General features: G+C 35.7%; 1 protein-coding gene across 7 annotated transcripts in view; it reads left to right on the top strand.

The window, feature by feature from the left end:
* LOC124354137 (tyrosine-protein phosphatase Lar) overlaps positions 1–20,232 on the top strand; it is a 784,869-nt gene that overhangs the window by 668,708 nt on the left and 95,929 nt on the right. For all 7 annotated transcript variants that reach the window (XM_046804381.1, XM_046804384.1, XM_046804380.1 and 4 more), the window contains one exon: positions 17,689–17,799. In XM_046804381.1, the coding sequence (XP_046660337.1) occupies positions 17,689–17,799 (111 nt within the window). The remainder of the gene's footprint in view (positions 1–17,688; positions 17,800–20,232) is intronic.

Genomic DNA, 20,232 nt, shown 5'->3' with positions numbered 1-20,232 from the left:
CGGATTCTAGTGTTATTGTTAATCATCCTCTTGCCTATTGACATCTATTCTCCTGTTAATACCGCGGTTTTCTGTACATTCAATTGTAATAGGTCATTGTTGTGGAGGACAGTGTCTTTTCATGATAATCTCTTGTTGCCTATTCCCATCGATTAATTACTATGAAGTGGTCTCCTGGACGGCAAATTATAATATGTCATTGTTTTGGATCCTAATGTCTTTTCCATTTAAACCTACTCTTGTCTTTAACCCATCGATTTGCCTATCAGTACCGTGGTTTTCTTGACGGTAAATTGTAATAATCATTGTTGTGGACTCCAGTGTGTTTTCCCTGTTAAACCCCCTCCTGCCTATTCCCATCGATTGTCCTGTTGATGACGCGGTTTTCTAGACAATCAATTGTAACTGGTCATTGTGGTGCATCCCAATATATTTCCCCCTTTAAACCTTCTCTTGTCTATACCGGTTGGTCTTCGTGTTAATGCCGTGGTTTACGTTTCTTTTACTTGACGGTACATTGTAATAAGTAATTAATGTTGTTCCCAATGTATGTTCCTCCTCATGCTTATTCACACCGATTTTCCTACCAATGAGGTGGTTTTCTTGACTTTGGTCGTTGTTGTGGATGAAAGTGTCTTTAGTATTAAACCTGTTGTTGCCTATTCCCCTTGTAAAAGCCTATTCCCTCTTAGCCATGTAAATTGTATTAACTTCCAAATTTAATTTAATTAGTCCCCGTTATAATAAGTTCATTCACTATCGACAATGTAATTCAGTCCACCAGCCAATCAGCTCTCTTATGTTTGTTAAGTTTTTAGGCCAATGAGCGGCCACTTTAGTTGATCAAGTAATAATAGCTTGTGCAGTGCCGCCCTATTAAAATAATTACCAGATAATCGTTTCGGGCCAATGATTGTGTTTTTCTGTTTCACACAATTATTTGTTGATGTAAATTATTTCTACGTTATGTATTGTGTTGTTCATCTAAATATCCCACTAGCTGTCAACTGTAACTGATGTTTTCACCAGTATCGACCGGTGCATATTTTTTCAATATACATTGAAAAAAATATCCAAATAATTATATTATCACTTATTGTAGTATTTCTGAAACGTTTCGAAATTAATGTTTTAAACATTTCCAAATCCTTAATCCGTTCCTCCCAATCCCCTTTTCTAAAGAACTTAAGTTTCCATGTTCCTATACTTATAGAAAAAAGGTAACACACGCAATTAACTTGAGTCGCTATTTCTTAAGCATTTAAGCAGGTTACGTACACAAAAATATTGTTTTTAATGGGATTTTAGCGGACCGTTCAACGCTGCCATTCAATGTAAAAACAAAATTAGCTACTAATAGTAGACCAATTAATTATAAGCTGCTCTAAATAACGTTGCAACTGTAATATTTGTAATTTGTATGTTTGTAATGTATTCTGGTGTTGGGAGAGAAGGTGTCGAAGCAGTAGCGGGGTAGGGGAAGGGTATTTCCAGCAACACACCACACACCCACACATACACACTTCAGCTTTGCGGAATAATCCGAATCACAATGTTTTTATTTCGTGATTGTTTTCAATCCGATTACAATCCCTGATGTGTTTTTGGGTTTCCAATACATTCCGCCTCGTCGCGCCGCATCGGCCGCTGCGTAACGCTGTTTTTGTTGCGGCTTTGTCTATTTTCCCGAAACAGTGGTGATAGACTGATCGGTCGCCAGTTGGCATGAGCAACTTACCCTTCTTTGTGCGCACAATTTCAATTAAAGTCCTATTTTACGTTACAGAGTTTGGATTAATTACATGTAATGAAGGAAGGCATTACTTGACAATAATAATAACAATAACTTCCACACCTTGTGAACGGTTAGAACTACTACATTATCAGTACAAATCACCAGCCACAATCAATCGTATTTGAGTACACGAGACCAATCGTATAGCCTTCGCTTGCCAGAGAGACAGTTACGTGTGCATTTATTGGTTGCGAAGTTATGATATTGAAAATTGTTAACCGATATTGTACAGTTTTGTGTTTAATTAGTACAAAGTCACGTAATTATTTTCCAATACATTTATTGTACCATTCCAAAAGAAATTACTGCTCGTTTTGTTAAATTATATATCTTCTCATTTTTAATACTGTATGAGTATCCCTGCTTTTATGTCGTTTTCTTATTGTTAAATCACCGATAGGCCGTTTTTCATATATTGCCAAATTTCTTACAAAACAATTAATAAATACTTTGTAATAACACATTTAGATTAGGAGTATCTGCTAATTTACAACATTTTTTTGCTTTCAGTCGTCTGAAAATCGTTACAGTGAACATTTTTATGTAATAAATATTTAACATGCACATTACAAGTATAATTTTACTTTTATTTTATTTATTCACTCAGAATTCGTATTTTAAAAATCATTTGCCATTGTAGTGATTTATATTCAATAATCAATTAATAAATTAAGTAAAGCACTTCGAATATTGTCATCTGATCACTTCCTTAATTTCTAAAATGTATTAGACGTCACATTGTTAGGCTGGCAAGATATAATGTGCAAGTAAACAGTCCAACTAAAATTGTTTAAAGTATTAGCTTTTGAACAAAATTACTCCATATCGTTGTGGTGTGCCAGAATTTAAGTTTCTGTTCTATTTTTGAGAAAAATATCAACACACAATCGCTAGCCTGTTAGTAAATAAGAGCCCTGTTCACTACTCGTGTTGAAGACTATTAGAATTTATGAAAGTAATAAAGCACAGTAATATTCCACCATTGAAAATTCACTGTTGGCGAAATCTTCTGTTTATAAAGAGATATGTTCGGTTGTACGCCCGTGGGCTCCGTACGTCGCTCGCCATTGATGCAGAAACTGCCAACAGGATATTATAGGAACTTTTGTCGTCTGCATATTGGCTTCTGTGTCAGTGCAAACAATTCCGTCATGTCATGTCATGTCGCCTACTGCCAACTTCAGGCGCCGACATTTCCAGGTATATATTTTAAGACGAATTTAAATGGAGGACGAATAAAATGCTGTGAAATGTTGGTACTGGTTTGTTATTATTAATTAACCCAATGTTAACAGGCGGAATATGGTAGTTTAATGCAGTGTTCGAACCTGTACGATTGTAAGGTTTACATTGGTGGTGGTACCTAGACAGACTTACCTCCGTACCCATTTGTCATTTCGATGTGGCACTACGTCATTCGATGGAACAGTGACATACATCACACTGACTTTGATGGTTTCTGATGAGGGGTTGTTATTATTGTGCAGTGCAGTAGTGGATGTTTTAGGAAAGGGAAACCCCGCAAGATTACATGCAGATCATATCCAAACTATATTTCATGAGCGTTTGTAATAATATTCCACTAGTATGACACATTTCAAAAATAGAAATCCTTCATTTTACAGCCGTTTCAACTGCGTTTTGTTTAAGAATGCTAATTTAATGTTCTATCACTTGTTAGACAGCATTATTTAATCGAATTTTATTTTGTGTTATGTTTTTATAGGTGTCTATTAAATGACCTGTGGAAATTGTGCCATGGAATGAGGCACATATTATAGAATGGAAATTGTCCACAGAATATTATACACTTTTAAATGAGCAGCATTTTCTGGAGTTTCTCAAGAAATACCTAACTTGAAAACTTCAGATAAATCAAACATTTCGTACGATGATCAAAAATTGACGGATTTCTTCATACAGATATTTTACGATGTGTTCATGAGACCAGTGTTTTCCTTTTGAGAGTAGGCTACACCAAAATGTCAAAATAGATATTTTTCCATTACAACACTTTCTCTTTAATCGGTTTAAATGGCAGAAAGTAAAAACACATAAACTATAAACACCCCATTAAGACCGTTCAGTTTTCGTAATTTGATTCATACACTACTTAATTGTTTATCGAGTAATTGCTAGATTGATTTTCTCTTAAAGAGGACAATGTGAACAGTCGGTGATGTCCAATATTGTTGGGGTGGAACCATCAGTATAAAACTACTACAACTGTAGTTTTATGTCGATGGGTGAAACTGCCGTCACATTTTATGACCTTTCACGGGGGGGAGTCGCTGATTTTATGATCACATAAAAATATCAATTTGCTGACCCGCTTGGCGGAACCGGAACCGGATATTAGTCGGCTGGGCTGATTTGGCGGGAAATGGTTTTTAAATCTCATTCCACCCCCGTGGCTCACCATCCGCCTTAGCCCAGGGCCCCTAATCGCTATCGCTGATTAGGTTGAGGAGCTCGTCGATTAGGTTAGAATTAAACTGTCATCAGTGCTAGCTAAATCTTATAAATAACTTTGGCTATTTTATTTTTATATTGTATCTATACATAATTATTGTGAAATTTATTATCTAGCTATAATTTAATCTAATTTTTGATAAAGTACATGTAGAAATGTTATAATAGTATTTTATAAAATACTTGAAAGTTCAGATGTTCAGTTCAAAAGTTAAGACATGATTAATTATTATTTCTATATATCACTTGCTCATATTTTTTGTACCACTATCCATCCCTCTTAAACTTGAATTGTTTGATCTTGTACAATGTTAAAATATTACATTGACAATATTTTATATTGAGAGTGTCAATTTTCTACTGGTTCGGTGAAATGGTACACCATTTAGAAACCACAGATATAAACATTCATTATTGATGCCAATAACTTGGAATGAGTTTAATTTTAGATGATCGCTTAAAGTTATTTCATACGAACATCGAAGTGCTTTTGGATTAAATAATTCTCATAAAAAAGTATGCCTTGGTCCACTTATGTCAGTCGAAGCCTATTCTGTCAGATAAAGTGTAACAATCTGGTCATTTCTATTTTAATAAATTCCGCCAAAGTGAGCCACCCATAAACTAGGCTATGTGTAAAATCTGGTTTTAATGACCTAGTAAGCTACAAACTGGGCCTCTTTGGTTTTGGATTCCCGGCTATGTATTTTACATACCGTAGTTACATTTATAATCATTTAGTTTGTCGGGAAGTATTCGTAACTTTAGTAATTTATTAAGACAAAATATTGTGTTGTAACTGAAGCATAATTTAGAAAAATACCCTAGTTCTATATTCGTGTGTTGTCTGCCTTGGACCGATCGGCCTTGCGGAGTGTCATTACCTCGGAATATTGGGCCTTAACAAAGCCCGGTCGTTAATATTTACTGCATCCTTTAAGCCCCGACATTTTGCCTTTAGTTAGGTTGCCCTTTACATCCATTCGTACTTCAGTATGGCTAGTACAGAGCTGTGGGCGGAGTGCGAGCTGCCGGGACTCTTGTCTACTATAAATACAGGAGTGTCCTCAGTGTAGTTTTATTACGTTTCTATCGTTGCGTGAAACATTTTCCAGCCCGGTATTAGGACGCAAGGGTGTATCTGAAAAACGAATAGTGCTTGAGTGCATAAACGTGTGGAAATGTACTTAAGACAACACCGCTAAAGTTGGAAACTATACTTGCAAAACCAATATTGAGATGTCGTTCTTCCGTTAAAATAAACCATATGTAAATTGGGCTGGTGTAACTCAAGAAATAAGCAAACGTTCATTGAATTTGCATCGCTATATGTGTATGGCACTAAGGTTTGTTATATGCAAGTGGAATTAAATATGGTTTTGTAAATAATGCTTTCGTGATTATTTGTGTTTATAGGTTTTTAAGCAGAGGTAGAGTGAATAGTCTTATAGAAAAGGTATATTTCTGAGGTATTGAAGCAATTAGGTGGTTGATACTTACACGAAAAGTTAGATATTTCTGCGGCTCACAATCCAAATTATGGAAATATAGGCTAACATCATCAGATTAAGGTTCCTGATGCTTACTTACAATAGAGTAAAGTTCGTGAGGCTAACAACAGACAGAGTAAGGTTTCTGATGCTAACATCAGAGTAAAGTTTCGGAGACTAATAGCAGAAAACTTGCTGAGGCAAACAGCAGACAGAGTAAGGTTACTGATGCTTGTCAAGTTTAAGGTTACATCAGAGTCAAGTTTCTGAGACTAATAGCAGAAAAATTGCTGATGCAAACAGCAGACAGAGTAAGGCTTCTGATGGTAACATCAGAGTAAAGTTGCTGAGACTAATAGCAGAAAAATTGCTGAGGCTAACAACAGAATAATGTTACCTAAGGCTTACATCAGAGTAATCTCTAGAGGCTTATAACATCAGAGTAATGTTACTGAGTCTAACTTCACAGTGAAGTTGCTGAGGCTAACAGCTGAATAAGGTTGGCGAGGCTAACAGAAGAATAAGGTTGCTATAGGAGACAGAATAAGTTTTATGCGGCTTACATCGTCAGAGTTACTGAGGCTTACAGGAGAGTAAAGTTTTATATAAATGTAATAAAGGGTCTATTATGCCGCCCCAAACTGTAGATATAGAGGTTACAGTGGGATTAGCAGTCTGTGCACACATCACCCTTGCTATCCTAGAGTTTTACAAATTCAGTCGTACTAACTCCTAACTGTTTAACAATCCAAATAAATGTTTCATAATGGTCTACGAAAGAAGACTGCACAATGTGAGCACTAATCAACCACACCAGAAGTATTTCTGGACCTATTGACTTCTTATCGTTAGCTGAGACGAACGCAACTGTCGCAGTTCCATTATTCATGTCGTATAAACACTGGCGCGCCGTCTTTCTCACTGTATAACTGTTTGGCCGATAGCTTTCATTTTACGCCTTCTTTTCCCAGACCGAGGGATGACTGGAATTTTACGAGTATCATAAATATGACTTACGAGTGTGTTAATGTTTCTATATGTTTTATCTTCACAGATTTTTGATTGGCCAAAAAAGTAAGGGATAAAGTTCTATAAAATGTTTCTCAGTTTTTTGTACGTGGTTCGTTAAAAACTGTACGAACCTGGGCCTCAAATATAAATCAAACCCGGTGAATTAATAGGTTTTATTTTATATAGGTTTTATTTTATATATATAAAATAAAACCTATTAATTCACCGGGTTTGATTTATATTTGAGGCCCAGGTTCGTACAGTTTTTAACGAACCACGTACAAAAAACTGAGAAACATCTTTATATATATATATATATATATATATACAAAACATATATAATGAATTAGAAGCTTTTTATGTGTGACAGTCTTGATAGACCTATGGAAAAAGTCCGATCAAACAAATCGAATGTTAAAAATATGTTTTGCAATGTATGGGGCTGTGTGATCTTATTAATTATTTTGTTATTATTAGACAATATGTAGTTCTCAGTATGTAAGTTCTGGGTTAATGCTGTTATTTAACGGAGTTTCTAAAATTTAATTTCTGGTCAACTCGAGATCGAGTATTAGATTCAGGGTGATTGAATGTAGAAATTAACCAATATACCAGGTAAAATTTTGTCTTATGTGATCCTTGTAGAAATCTTTCACGGAAGAAATTTTTCATGGAAGGAATACTTCTTGAGAGAGCCGCGAGAACATCAAAAGGAGGAGGAATGCCGAAGAAATGCCCGAGCGAGAGCCGACCGAAATAGTTGACGTTCTTGACAAATGGTTGCTTAGTTACCGATAAACAACTGTTTATTATCCCTAAGAACAAAGAGAAGTATTCGGCATCCGTCTTTTCTCTCGTTGCTTTCATTATACCGGGTTTAAAATTTAGTGTAATGTGACAAGTATAAAATTAGGTTATTATTGTTTTTATTGTTTTTAACTTATACATATATATAAGTTATATAAAATGAATGAACCTAAAGAATAAATTTATGTTGTTTGAACACAGTATGTGTTGTTAACCAGTAGACTTTAAAGGAACAAGGCTAGAAGACAACTTTAAAAAATTTGAGCATTCTGCGACTGACCCACCATTAGAATAAATAATTTTAGATAGGCTATAGATTTCAAATACGGTATATAGACGTCACAAATACATATTGTTTATGAAGTGTCTAAACATACTGAACCTGCACAATTAGCACTAAGTCCAATCTCTCCTGTTCTCATTTTTGCACATCGATTCCTAATTCAAAGTTCATGTCAATCTTGCTCCTATTCCTACAGCGGATATATATATCCGCCGGGACTCGAACCCGACTACTTTTTGTGATTCAATGTTTATTTAAAAATTAAATAAGGCCATTGCCATTTATACAAATTTGATTCATGTAAACAAAAGTCGTTTGACAGGTATTTGGTCTTCCGATCATATGTTAGTTTAATTGTTTAATCTCATATGTGATAGATACGGCCAAATACAATATAATTGAATCGTAAAAAGTAAGGACTCTGTGGTGTAATGGTAGCACATCCACCCGGCAAGTGAGAGATCCGGGTTCGACTCCCGACGGAGCAAGTACACTTTTTGTGATGCAATGTTTATTGAGAAATTAAATAAGGCTATTGCCATTTATACAAATTTGATTAACGTGTATATATAGGTCGTAATATAACGGAGTTGTGTATATTTAATGTTTAAACTGCTGCATATTCGAACGAAGTGACGTACCGACCTGGTCAACCTTGCTTAACTTATAAAATCTATTTTTGTAAGTTCCAAGTTTCAACTAGTTTGGGTCATTTGTGTCCACCAGCCTCATTTTTTAGCATATATACTTTGTATGCATTATATATATATATATATATATATATATATATATATATATATATATACATAAACATTGGAACTGGGCTGGTTTTTAACCCTAGAGGTCTTGTTCAGTGACGTTATGAAGAAATGTTTTGTACGTGCTGCCATGACGATAAGCTAATTCTGTGTACAAAATCTACCTAATAAATGGTATTTTACAATATACAAAAGAATTGTCATAATTTATATTTTACAAAATACTATTAATCATGCATTAATGAAAGGCGTTATTCCAAAATTGAATGAGATTCGACCATGTATACAGACAAACTTTGGGTCACAATTCAATAAATACGATTAAGATTTAACCAATTATCATTATTGGTATTTAAAATACTGTATTATGTACTCACAAAAGTAATATAGAATTAAGTTTCTGTTTATTTATGTATATATACATACATATACTTGTTTATCACTATGCATATATTTTCTATAATATTAATACCTTGTTAAATCAAAATTTAAAATACCCTCATAATAATATCCAACACTAAAGGAATTGCTGTAACGCCATTGCGTTTCAGTGTATTTCCCAGAACATCTAACAGCCAAGGCTGTACTGTTCCGTTGAACGATACAAACGGGTCACCAATGGATGGTTTATGACGTCATAAACCTCACAACGCAGGACGGACACTGCCTCCACCCCCTAGTCTTGCCTTCAGGCTCGTACTGTATTCTTCACTTTAACTTTTATTTTTATTTGATATACGGAACAGTGCGCGTCTTCTTCGATATTGCACAATCGCTAGGTGGTAATATCCATGTATGTATATGCCATCAATTGGCTTGTATTATCAAGTTTTGTAAACAACGCCATAACCAATTGTGTACATTATAGCAAAATGAATGTAATGGGCGAATGAAGTTGAGGAGTGGACTGAGGTGAATTGATGATGATTTTACCTCGTCGCTAGCTAATATTACTGTAGCAAGTGTCATCAATCAACCAATAGCCCAGTAACCAGACACAAACAAGCGAGTTCTGCCGTTATGTGCTGATTCCGAATCGTGGAAATTTTTGTTTTCTATATTGGTATACATTTTTAATTTCATCTCTTCCCCACAACGAGGTGATGTGAATACCTCAAAAATCTGCATACGTACATCGGAGGGTTTCGATGCACTAGTACTTTGTATTAGTATCAGATCGACGGTCCTCAACTCTTTCACTAAAGTTCAGGCAAAAAGGTTTCGGCTGGATTTATAGATCCATTTTGCAATTTTTAACTTAAATCAAATTCTGTGCTAAAAAAATAAGAGTTTTCTTGGATTAATTCTCCTAATCAGACGTTTATCAAATAAGCATATTCGATAAAAAGAGATACGCCTCTTAACAAATTAAAAGGAATTAGTCTATCTTTCACTTTAATTTCTTAATCAGTTTTTTGTTATCAGCATAGTAACATGACATTATGCCATCATAGTTGCCTATAAATCTAATATTAAAACATGTCACTTTTCCAACACATTATTCTAAAAATACAGGAGTTTTTATTTGTTGAACTTTACAACAATCTATTCATGGAATTTTTAATGTGTTTTTCGGGTTTAATGCAGGATTAGTGTAAAATAATGAGTGTGTGCGTAGTTACAAGAATTTTGGTTAAATTATAAATTCCATTTCATTTCCATTTGGTTGTTTTGGGTTACAACAATGCAGAGTTAATTCAGTGATTTATATTGAACAAGGACAAAGACTTAAGGGGCCCGGTCGTTAGTATTTACTAGATCCTTTAAGCCTCACATTAGGTCAACTCCCCTCCCACACCCTTCCCACCCCTGTGACCTCCACGACCCTACCTCGCTATCGGAGACTCACGTACTCGTCTCACCTAGCCGGCGCGTCCCGGTATATCTCACAGTATCTGGGCGACTGAACGACTCGTATAGTCAACCTCGGACAGAATGGATTTCACGTATTGCAGACTTTTCGGCACGTCATTATCGGAAACTCACGTACTCGTCTCACCTAGCCGGCGCGTCCCGGTATATCTCACAGTATCTGGGCGACTGAACGACTCGTCAGTAGTCACCGTCACAGAATGGATTTCACGTATCACGTATTGCAGACTTTTCGGCACGTCATTATCGGCTCACGTCATTATCGGATCGACTCGTACTCGTCTCATCTCACTCACGTACTCGTCTCACCTAGCCGGCGCGTCCCGGTATATCTCACAGCCGACTGAACGACTCGTATAGTCACCTCGGACAGTCACGTATTGCAGCGACGTCATTATCGGAGACTCACGTACTCGTCTCACCTAGTCATATCTCACAGAACTGAACGACTCGTATAGTCAACCCTCGGACAGAATGGATTTCACGTATTGCAGACTTTTCGGCACGTCATTATCGGAAACTCACGTACTCGTCTCACCTAGCCGGCGCGTCTCGGTATATCTCACAGTATCTGGGCGACTGAACGACTCGTATAGTCAACCTCGGACAGAATGGATTTCACGTATTGCAGACTTTTCGGCACGTCATTATCGGAGACTCACGTACTCGTCTCACCTAGCCGGCGCGTCCCGGTATATCTCACAGTATCTGGGCGACTGAACGACTCGTATAGTCACCCTCGGACAGAATGGATTTCACGTATTGCAGACTTTTCGGCACGTCATTATCGGAGACTCACGTACTCTCGTCTCACCTAGCCGGCGCGTCCCGGTATATCTCGCAGTATCTGAGCGACTGAACGACTCGTATAGTCACCCTCGGACAGAATGGATTTCACGTATTGCAGACTTTTCGGCACGTCATTATCGGAGACTCACGTACTCGTCTCACCTAGCCGGCGCGTCCCGGTATATCTCGCAGTATCTGAGCGACTGAACGACTCGTATAGTCAACCTCGGACAGAATGGATTTCACGTATTGCAGACTTTTCGGCGCGTCATTAACGGAGACGAGCGTAACTGCTGCCGATGCATTATTCATGACGTACGAACACCGGTGTCTTCCCACTCCCTCCACGTCTGATTCTGCTTTTCTCTTAGTTACGTACGTTGATAATGTAATCTTTCCACGCAGCGTTATCAATAGTTTGTTCTTCTACGCGTTTCCAATATATTTTAGATGTATGCATGTGAAATTATACATGTCATAGTCTAGTAATTGGCATTTAGGTTCAGGGTTGCTATCGTAATGAATGATATTTCAGATTAGGTTGAATAAACGTTTGTTTTTATTCTTTATTCTGAATACAAAATATTTTTTCGTTTCTCTTATCCAACTTAAAATGCACGTTAAAATGTCCTGTAATATAATAATATTCTGGGTAAGCAGTAATGAAGGCAATGAAATCGATTTCGGTGCGTTTGGTCTTATTCAACATGGACCCATTAAATAGGCTTACAATTTCGGTAATTAAATTAATTTTTTCTGTATTTAAATAACATATAACAAATAACATAAAAGTACACAACAATATTTAAACACATAAGATTTTTAACTAAAATCTTTTGAAATGTTGAATGTATACTATATTTGTGTTTACAAAGTAACGTATTGAATCTACCATATAGAAGTGGATTGTTATGGATTTGTTAGTAACGTCTGGCCATTTTACACCATAAATTGTTAAAAAATGTAGATATTCATACTGAAAAGAATAAAAATTAATACAATAACACTTGATTTGTATCATAATTGTGTTTCGACTTTGCTCTGTCTTGATTACAGTTCATATTCATAAATAAGTACATTGTTTTCTAAGTGATATGTTTTTGTTAGCTTTTGCGAAACAATCTGAAAATTCCAACTCGTCTTCGAGTACAGTCTTAATGAACTTTTATTCCAAAACTTTATTAAAGGAATACTAGTTTCAAGAACGGAGAAGCCGCAAGTACATCAAAGGAGAAGAAATTCCGAAGAATTGCGCTTCCATAGCGAGAGTCGACTGAGATTGTTGACGTTCTTGACAAATGGTTGCTTAGTTACCGATAAACAACTGTTTATTATCTGTGAGAACAAAGAGAAGTATGCGGCATCCGTCTTCCGTCTGACAGCTACCAGTTTCTCCTCTTGACGTATGCCAGATTTACAGAAACAGATTGAGTGCATTCGAAATAACTGTAAAGAACTCGACAACTTTAAGTCATTGTTTCAGCTAAGGATTTTGTTAGAATGAAAGACTGTTGGAAACAGTTTTTAGAAAGATTAAATTTACTAATAATTCCGTATACTCCACTGCAAAATCTGCAACAAAGTAGACATAATTCATTCATATCTGTAAAAGTTAATGAATGGCAAACATATTTAAATCCTGTATATGGAAATTATCTTTTGCTCCACCTAATTAAACATATTTTTTCATGGTGTAGTAAAATGTTATATTTGAATCCTAATAAAAGAGATATTACTATATTTGAAATAATTACAAGAAAAAAGTATCATTACTTACTATTAGACTGGCAGTAGAATTTGTGCAGGCAAAAGAGTTACGGTAAAAGCTAGTGTGTCATAGGCCAGAACAGACCTGTAAGTGATAGAACAAGCTGTTACATTGAAAGGGCATTCCTGTAAGGAGGCCGTACAGCCCAGTGCACAGTTACAGGTTAGTTCCTTTACAAAGTCTGTACAGAACAGGACGAGTCAGTAAAGACAGGGAGTACAGACCATTCCAAAATCGTGCTTCGTGAGGTATAGTGGTTGAAAAGTATATTTACAATTATGTAAAGAGTTCCGCTCGTTTCTCAGCCTGTGTACTGTGGTGAACGCATTCACAGAGGGTCTGTCCCTAATGCTGGAAGCAGTAATTGAATCTGTAGTAAATGCGGGTGGTAACTGCTACGCCTCTTAATGAAACCATATTTAAATGCAAAACAGTTCCCATACACTGTGTCGACGTGGGTGTGATTCGGAACTTGGTGGCGTTGCTGGACCTCGCAAGAATGGCAAAGATAGTGAAGTTATGAGTATCGAGACGGGGTTATTGAATTGTTTAATGGCTTGGTCATATCTGTATTGTGTATGGTGCATGTCATTTCTCGCATAAATAATTCATTATTCTCAATTTCTAAAGCTTTACAAGATATAATCTAGTAAAATACATGTTAGTTTTTAATTGTATAATCACACTGAAAAGCTTCATTTAAATTATATTAACTATTACATATTTTAAAATATTACATTTCTTTTTGTTTTTAAAAGATTTCACTTCACTTCATTTCACTACACTGCCCACTAACGTGTACAAGCCGTGTAACAAGATCTGTTTCCTCCCGTGTATGTAAGCAGCGTTACATTCTCAACAATATTTTTTCTATAAAAACGAATCAAACTGAAGTCGAACAAAGTATTTCCTTAACCGTTTCCGAGCGGACCTAAACTGTTGTGGCAGTGAGGGGAGAGGAGGGGGAAGTTGGCCGCCGGCATATAAATGGACAACAATTTGGTCAATGTATTATTCACCAGATAGCGTAGGAAGCGTGTGTTCTGCCCGATATTACCATACCCTACAGCACTAGACTCGCGTCCAGTTTACTATGGTTAATTTACAATAGTTTTGCTCGACTCTGTCTGATAACTGAAACGGAACTTCTGCTGCACTTACCCTTCACATGTCGTATTGGTGCGGTTTCTGTATGAATACCATTTGTCATGTTTATAGTAACAAAATAACATACCAACCTTTGAGTAAATGAACAAAAATTAAACCTGTTAATGATATGGAATTGTTATGAGTACATATTGTTAGTAGGGTAAATATTTAAACCCTTACTTTTACCAAACGTGACTATGTACATGTATTGTGTATGACACAATGTAATATTTTGTTAAAACAAAACAATCTTACATAAATGAATAAAAACATTATACCAATGTCAGTAATCTGATTCAACGAAGAAATAGATGGAAATCGTGAAAAAACACTACGTTAATTTGCCAAGCACATTAAATTTGTAAGGAATACGCTCCCGCGGCTACCAGACGCTCCTGCACTCAAGTGAATGTTTGCTACAGATGCGGGTCTTTCCAAAATCATTTGGCTCTCAAGCGTCATATGACAAGTCTAGTCAGTGGTGTAAAATGTCATAAATTAATACGCCTATATAAATTATATTTTCCACTAGTTTTTTTTTTTAACACACTGTTTAAAACATTTACACTGTTACTCGTACGTTTGCCATGCATTATATTTTATAAAAGTATACTACCCATGTCTTGTTAAATTACGGGGTTTTTGAGAACCTGTGTTTAAAAATATGCGTGTTTTGTGTGTTCTTTTTTAAATTTATTATGGTTTCCTAGCTTAAAAATGCAATTTTTCGACAAAAGAATCATAACTGAAGCATTGTTATTTGAACATATTTTTTTTAATGTGCTTTCGTATTGTTACATTCTTATATTAGAGCCTGTTGCTTATATATAAATTAGTCTATTCAGAATAACTTTCATAAAGGGTTGAGGATAATACCATGCGGACTTATATTATTACTTTGTTTGTAAAGGATGTTTGTTTGTTTTTAACCCTCCAGACAGCGAGCTTTGGTTGTTTAAAATAAAATATTTTCACATTTCGATCCATCACATTTCGCTTCCGCGATTTCCCGACAGTGCTCGTGATATACCTGATAGACCAACTCTCCGCTGAGAAAAGAGTTTCGTAATTTGTCATAGCACAACAATTTCAAAGTATTTTGCTTGTCTTTTATGCTTTAAAATGTTTAGTAAATATTATTTTTGTACTGTCTTAACGTAATGTAACGTTATTCTATATTTCATAATCACACTGTATACTAAATAGTGCACAAAAGCAAATGAATAGATATATTTTCTTTTAAAATCATGATAACAAAACAAACTTAAAATGTTGACTAAATGACCCACGTTCTACAGCAGTGTAGTCAGTACAAGAATACGAGTATAGTCTAGTTTAAAAAACCCATACGGCCACAAAACTTACTCGTTATCTTGGCAACTCTGTATAATAAATTCTAAATATTTGCCTTTAGTTACAAATTACAAATGTTGTTTAAAGATATCAAAGCGAACTTTTACGTGTACGGTACGTTGTAATAAATCCATGCATACAATTTATGTGTATTAGCAAATATCTGTTTTATTATAACATCATTTATGACCCCAAGACGCCTAAGGGAACTAGGATCTATGACACACAGACATCTCACTGGGGTTAATAGTATAGAGCCAGTCATCAAAACTCGCTACTGGTGCACTACGTCCCGCCAATGGTAGTCCTATGTCTGGTTGTCGGATTGCGCTGTATACACTGGGTCTTTGTTACTTTCTAATTTTATCTGATTAAGATTCTTAATCAAATCTATCTAAGTTTGAAATTGTTTGTCAAACAGTTTACAATAATACACGTAATTGAAGGAATAACTTATATCGTGTACTTGGAAATCAAATTAGTACGTTACGGTATTATAATATAACACATTACCATGGAGATAGACATTCTGGAAATAATACATTTGTTCCAAAACTACACGTGTGTAACTAGGTGTATTATACACGCAATTAACATTGTCATTGAAATTTTTTTTTCAAAATTACAAATTAATATGGGCATTGATTACGAGTAAAACGTCTTTTACATTTCTGTCTCTTAAGTTAACAGTAGCTGTACCAAAAGTGTTTTTAATATAGAATATTAAATGTTGTTTGGAATGTGTTTTCGCTTCTTGCATAAAAATAAGAAGACCTCATTAAAATGTATAAAATTACCTTAACTGAAAAACACCCTTTGAAATGCTGTAATATTGTCCTTTATATTCCACGCTTGTCACTTTGTTTCTACTCTCCTCTTGGCTTTTACACTTTACAAGATCCGTTACTCGTTTTTTACATCTGTCTTTGGCCTTTTTCGTTGTAAATTGTCTCAGGTTTCGCATACTTCCACGCATTTCTATTTTTAACATTACCCTCTCCTAGATTTCACCCTTACTCATTTTGGCCAGCCTTAGGAAGTCAGACGGTATTATTATTTCATTCCCGATCCAATCAGCACACCTCTCTAAATTTCGCTCAGTCCCAAATGTTTGCGATGTTCACTATTTTTATTTTTCAGCAATAAAGGCAATATTGCTTTCCCAACAGAGGCAGTCCTTAAGGTGCTCATCATTTGTCGATATCTCGTAATCCCGTAGTTTGTATCTTTTTGGATGACGTGGCGTATAAAGGTGTGCTTTCTACGTTAGGCTTATGTCTGGAAGTTGAACGTTTTGGGCGACCTTTACCGAGAAGTTATGGGTTCGATTTTCAAAAGAATCAGTACAAATTTTCCAATGGATTTTGAATTATCTCCTAGATAATATTTAAATAATCGGAATCACTTTTAAATAACCAATCTAAAGACATGTGCACTTAAAATTTCCAAATAAGAAATGCACTGTACGCTTTTACTAAACAAATACGTTTATAAACATACAATTGCTATTGTCTATTGTTTTGGCCCTCTTCTGATGTAGTTTCCGATAGCAGGATTGTGTTTGTGGTATGGCACACTAGCGGTTACTCTCAACGCACACATTTAAGTTATGTAATTGTCTCATGCACTCTACGCTATATTTCAGTTTGGAATTACATTTTTTTATATATTTTACACTATAGTGTTTTACATATGGAAAAGATGTGTTATTACAGAAGTTACTTAATGTTTATTATTACATTTCTTTCGACTATGCATACGTTCCTCAAACATTCGCCTTTATATTTAAAACTGTTTACACAGGCAAACTGTTGTTACGTTAGAAGTTTTCTTAGGAATTACTATATCACATATACCACACCTACACGTTACAAATTATATTGAAATTTCTTTTGAGTACTATGAGCTCAAAATGAGAATAAGTTGAAAACTTTTAATGCTCAGACACGTAAACAAAAATAAGAGTTTAGTCGTATGGTTCTCCATATTCAGTTAAATGAGATGTTTATTTCTGCCCGTATACACAGGAACTTCATATTTTTGAAATGGTTATAAATATATCCATAATTGAGAAGCGCCTAACTAGATTTTGGATTTCTCTGTAGACTACCTCCCAGTTTAATGCTTCCAATCTGTTGCAGGAGCCCTCCAGATAACCAACAGCATGGAAGAGGACCAGGGAAAATACGAGTGTGTGGCCGAGAACAGCGTGGGCACGGAGTACTCCCACTCGACCATGCTCTACGTCAAAGGTAGGGTCCAGCCAAACTGTTAGTGTAGGGATACAGATTTAAAAAGTTTGAAAATTACATGAGCGCAAATGTCATTAACGATTTTAAATATTTAATCCTTTGTAGCGATAATAATTTTATCTAACGTTTAAAACGGATGTTTCCGTAAGTTTCTAATTTTAGTGAAAAATTCAATAAAATGTATTTTTGCACTCTGCAGTTTTTAAGCCCCCATTGTAAAATTTCAATTACAATCAGTTGTGATAACACTTTTCATGTCTAATTTAATTCCATTCTAGACGAATTGAAATTGCAATCTGCTAAAGCCGATTGTTCTATGGTTCTCTGATAAAGCATAGATACAGTTATTGTAATAATAATGAAAATCATTATTCGTAATGAGATTACTAAAAGAATTGTTCAGTCATCTTAGTTAAGCTGTGAATGATCGGTTCTGACCGCCGTTTTATATAAAAAAAATTAACAATAACAAGTTATTCAAAGTCTTCTTTGTTCAATGTATCTGTCTGTGTGATTTTGTTATAATTTCATCATTCATAACTTATAAAACATTATCATAGAAGAGATGTATCTTGGATGGGATGTTAGTCGATTGAGGCCGAACTTAGGACTATCAAATATTCTGACTGGCTACCGTTTTGAACTGTAACTATTAATTTACAAAACCTGACATAATATCATAAGAATTTCAGAAGAACTGTACGAAGATACCACAACTTTTAGAATATCAATTATTAAGATTGGATTACCAATAACTGTTCTATACAATCAATATAATTCAATTTTATAGATTGGATCAACGCACTTTTATTAGTTTTCTTTAAACGAACCATTTTTAAAAGTTGTTCAGAATAACGCTCGTTATCTATTGACATTCGTAGTGTGTTCAAGGTCACGTGTCAGTCAACTGCGTATATACTTGCCAACAGATTTTTAATATTTCCCCCCAATTCACCCAGAGAGAATATCAGAATCTTAATATTTTCCCCATATTCACCCACAGAGAATATCAGATAATTTTGAACTACAGTAATATGCATTAATTTTACAAATTTACTTCCTTGCAAGCATATTTTGGTGGTGTAATGTTTTACATCAATGCGAGATGTTAATTCTAAACAGAATAACCTTCTTTGTTTAGTGATTACTTATTAAAGTTGTCTTGTGACGTGCAAATCATTCAACAAATGTACAATAACGATCTTGTAAATCTTGTCATAAAAAAACACGTACTCTTTTTTGCACTTTATGTTCTATGTAGAAGCCTTTAGTGTCGGTTAAAAGGTCTGATACAACAAAGGCCAGAGTTAACAGTTTGCGACAATCGTGTAAAGCGTATGTTAACAGTAGATGCACGTAAACGCTCAACCATTAGAGACCCGAGTGGGCCCAATTACCCTTATCTGGGCCCTACACCCTCTGTTAATTGTCTTAACCCTCCTAACACACCCCGTCCCCCTTGTCACCTGTGTGGGTAGGAGTTCTGTCTGACTTGACAGTGTGCTGCAGCGAGCGCTATTACACACGCGACTATGCGGGTACATGTGACGATCTTGAAACACTCAAGTGGGGACGAATAAATTTAACAGCACAAAGAGCAAAGGGCCAGGGTATCAAAAGTTGAAGTGGGTAATTTTCCTTTCGAGGCCAGACAATTCTTAAGAGGTTGTCGCCCTTTAAGTTCAGTGGAGCGCTGAAAGGATCTTAATTCGTCCCTCCAGAGGAAACGTCACTTCAGAATGTGTCTTTATCATTATGCCTTTTCACACTCACCGCGTTTTCTGGTCTAAATGTATTTGATTTTATTAGCTGTGAAATTACTATGGCTTTTTCAACGGTGGAGTGTTTTAACCCATATTACTGTAATATAATTTTAAAATATATTGTATTTATCTGTCGTGTCTTTATGTTTCTATCTATTTTTGAAACAAAAACATTGAACGGCGTATTTATTCGGACGAATATTACAAAATCGCATTGTCTGAACCTCCGTACCAGGACTGATCCCTTCGAAGCGGGACTCTCAACTGCAGCAAGGGAAGCTTTGTTCAGTTTAGAGGACGAATGTGACACGATAAAGAACATCGTCCGTTGAAAGGGACGGCCGGGACAAATGACTTCACTTAGCTGATGAGCGAATTGTAAAGCGAGTGCTTTGTGCACGCATGCTGTTCCCTCGAACGGTTTAACAAAACTCCGGCACGGAATTGAAAAGAAACAAACACTGTCCCAGTTCTATGCTGCAGAAAGGACTCGTTTGGTCCATCGCTACTGCTTGTTTGTGCTGACCTGTTTTCACAGTCGAGTTTTCAATGTAGCGGGTGTTTAGTTGACTAAAAATACACCGTTGTGTTCTCCCCGTAAACAGAGACGGATGTTTGTTGCTGTTTTTACACTGAGCGTGAGTGAAGCTAATAAATGAAATGAGCAATT

Source organism: Homalodisca vitripennis, chromosome 2, assembly GCF_021130785.1.
Source record: "Homalodisca vitripennis isolate AUS2020 chromosome 2, UT_GWSS_2.1, whole genome shotgun sequence".
Classification (NCBI taxonomy): Eukaryota; Metazoa; Arthropoda; class Insecta; order Hemiptera; family Cicadellidae; genus Homalodisca; species Homalodisca vitripennis.
The sequence above is the reverse complement of the archived record's forward strand: the minus strand, read 5'-3'. Positions and strand labels throughout refer to the sequence as shown.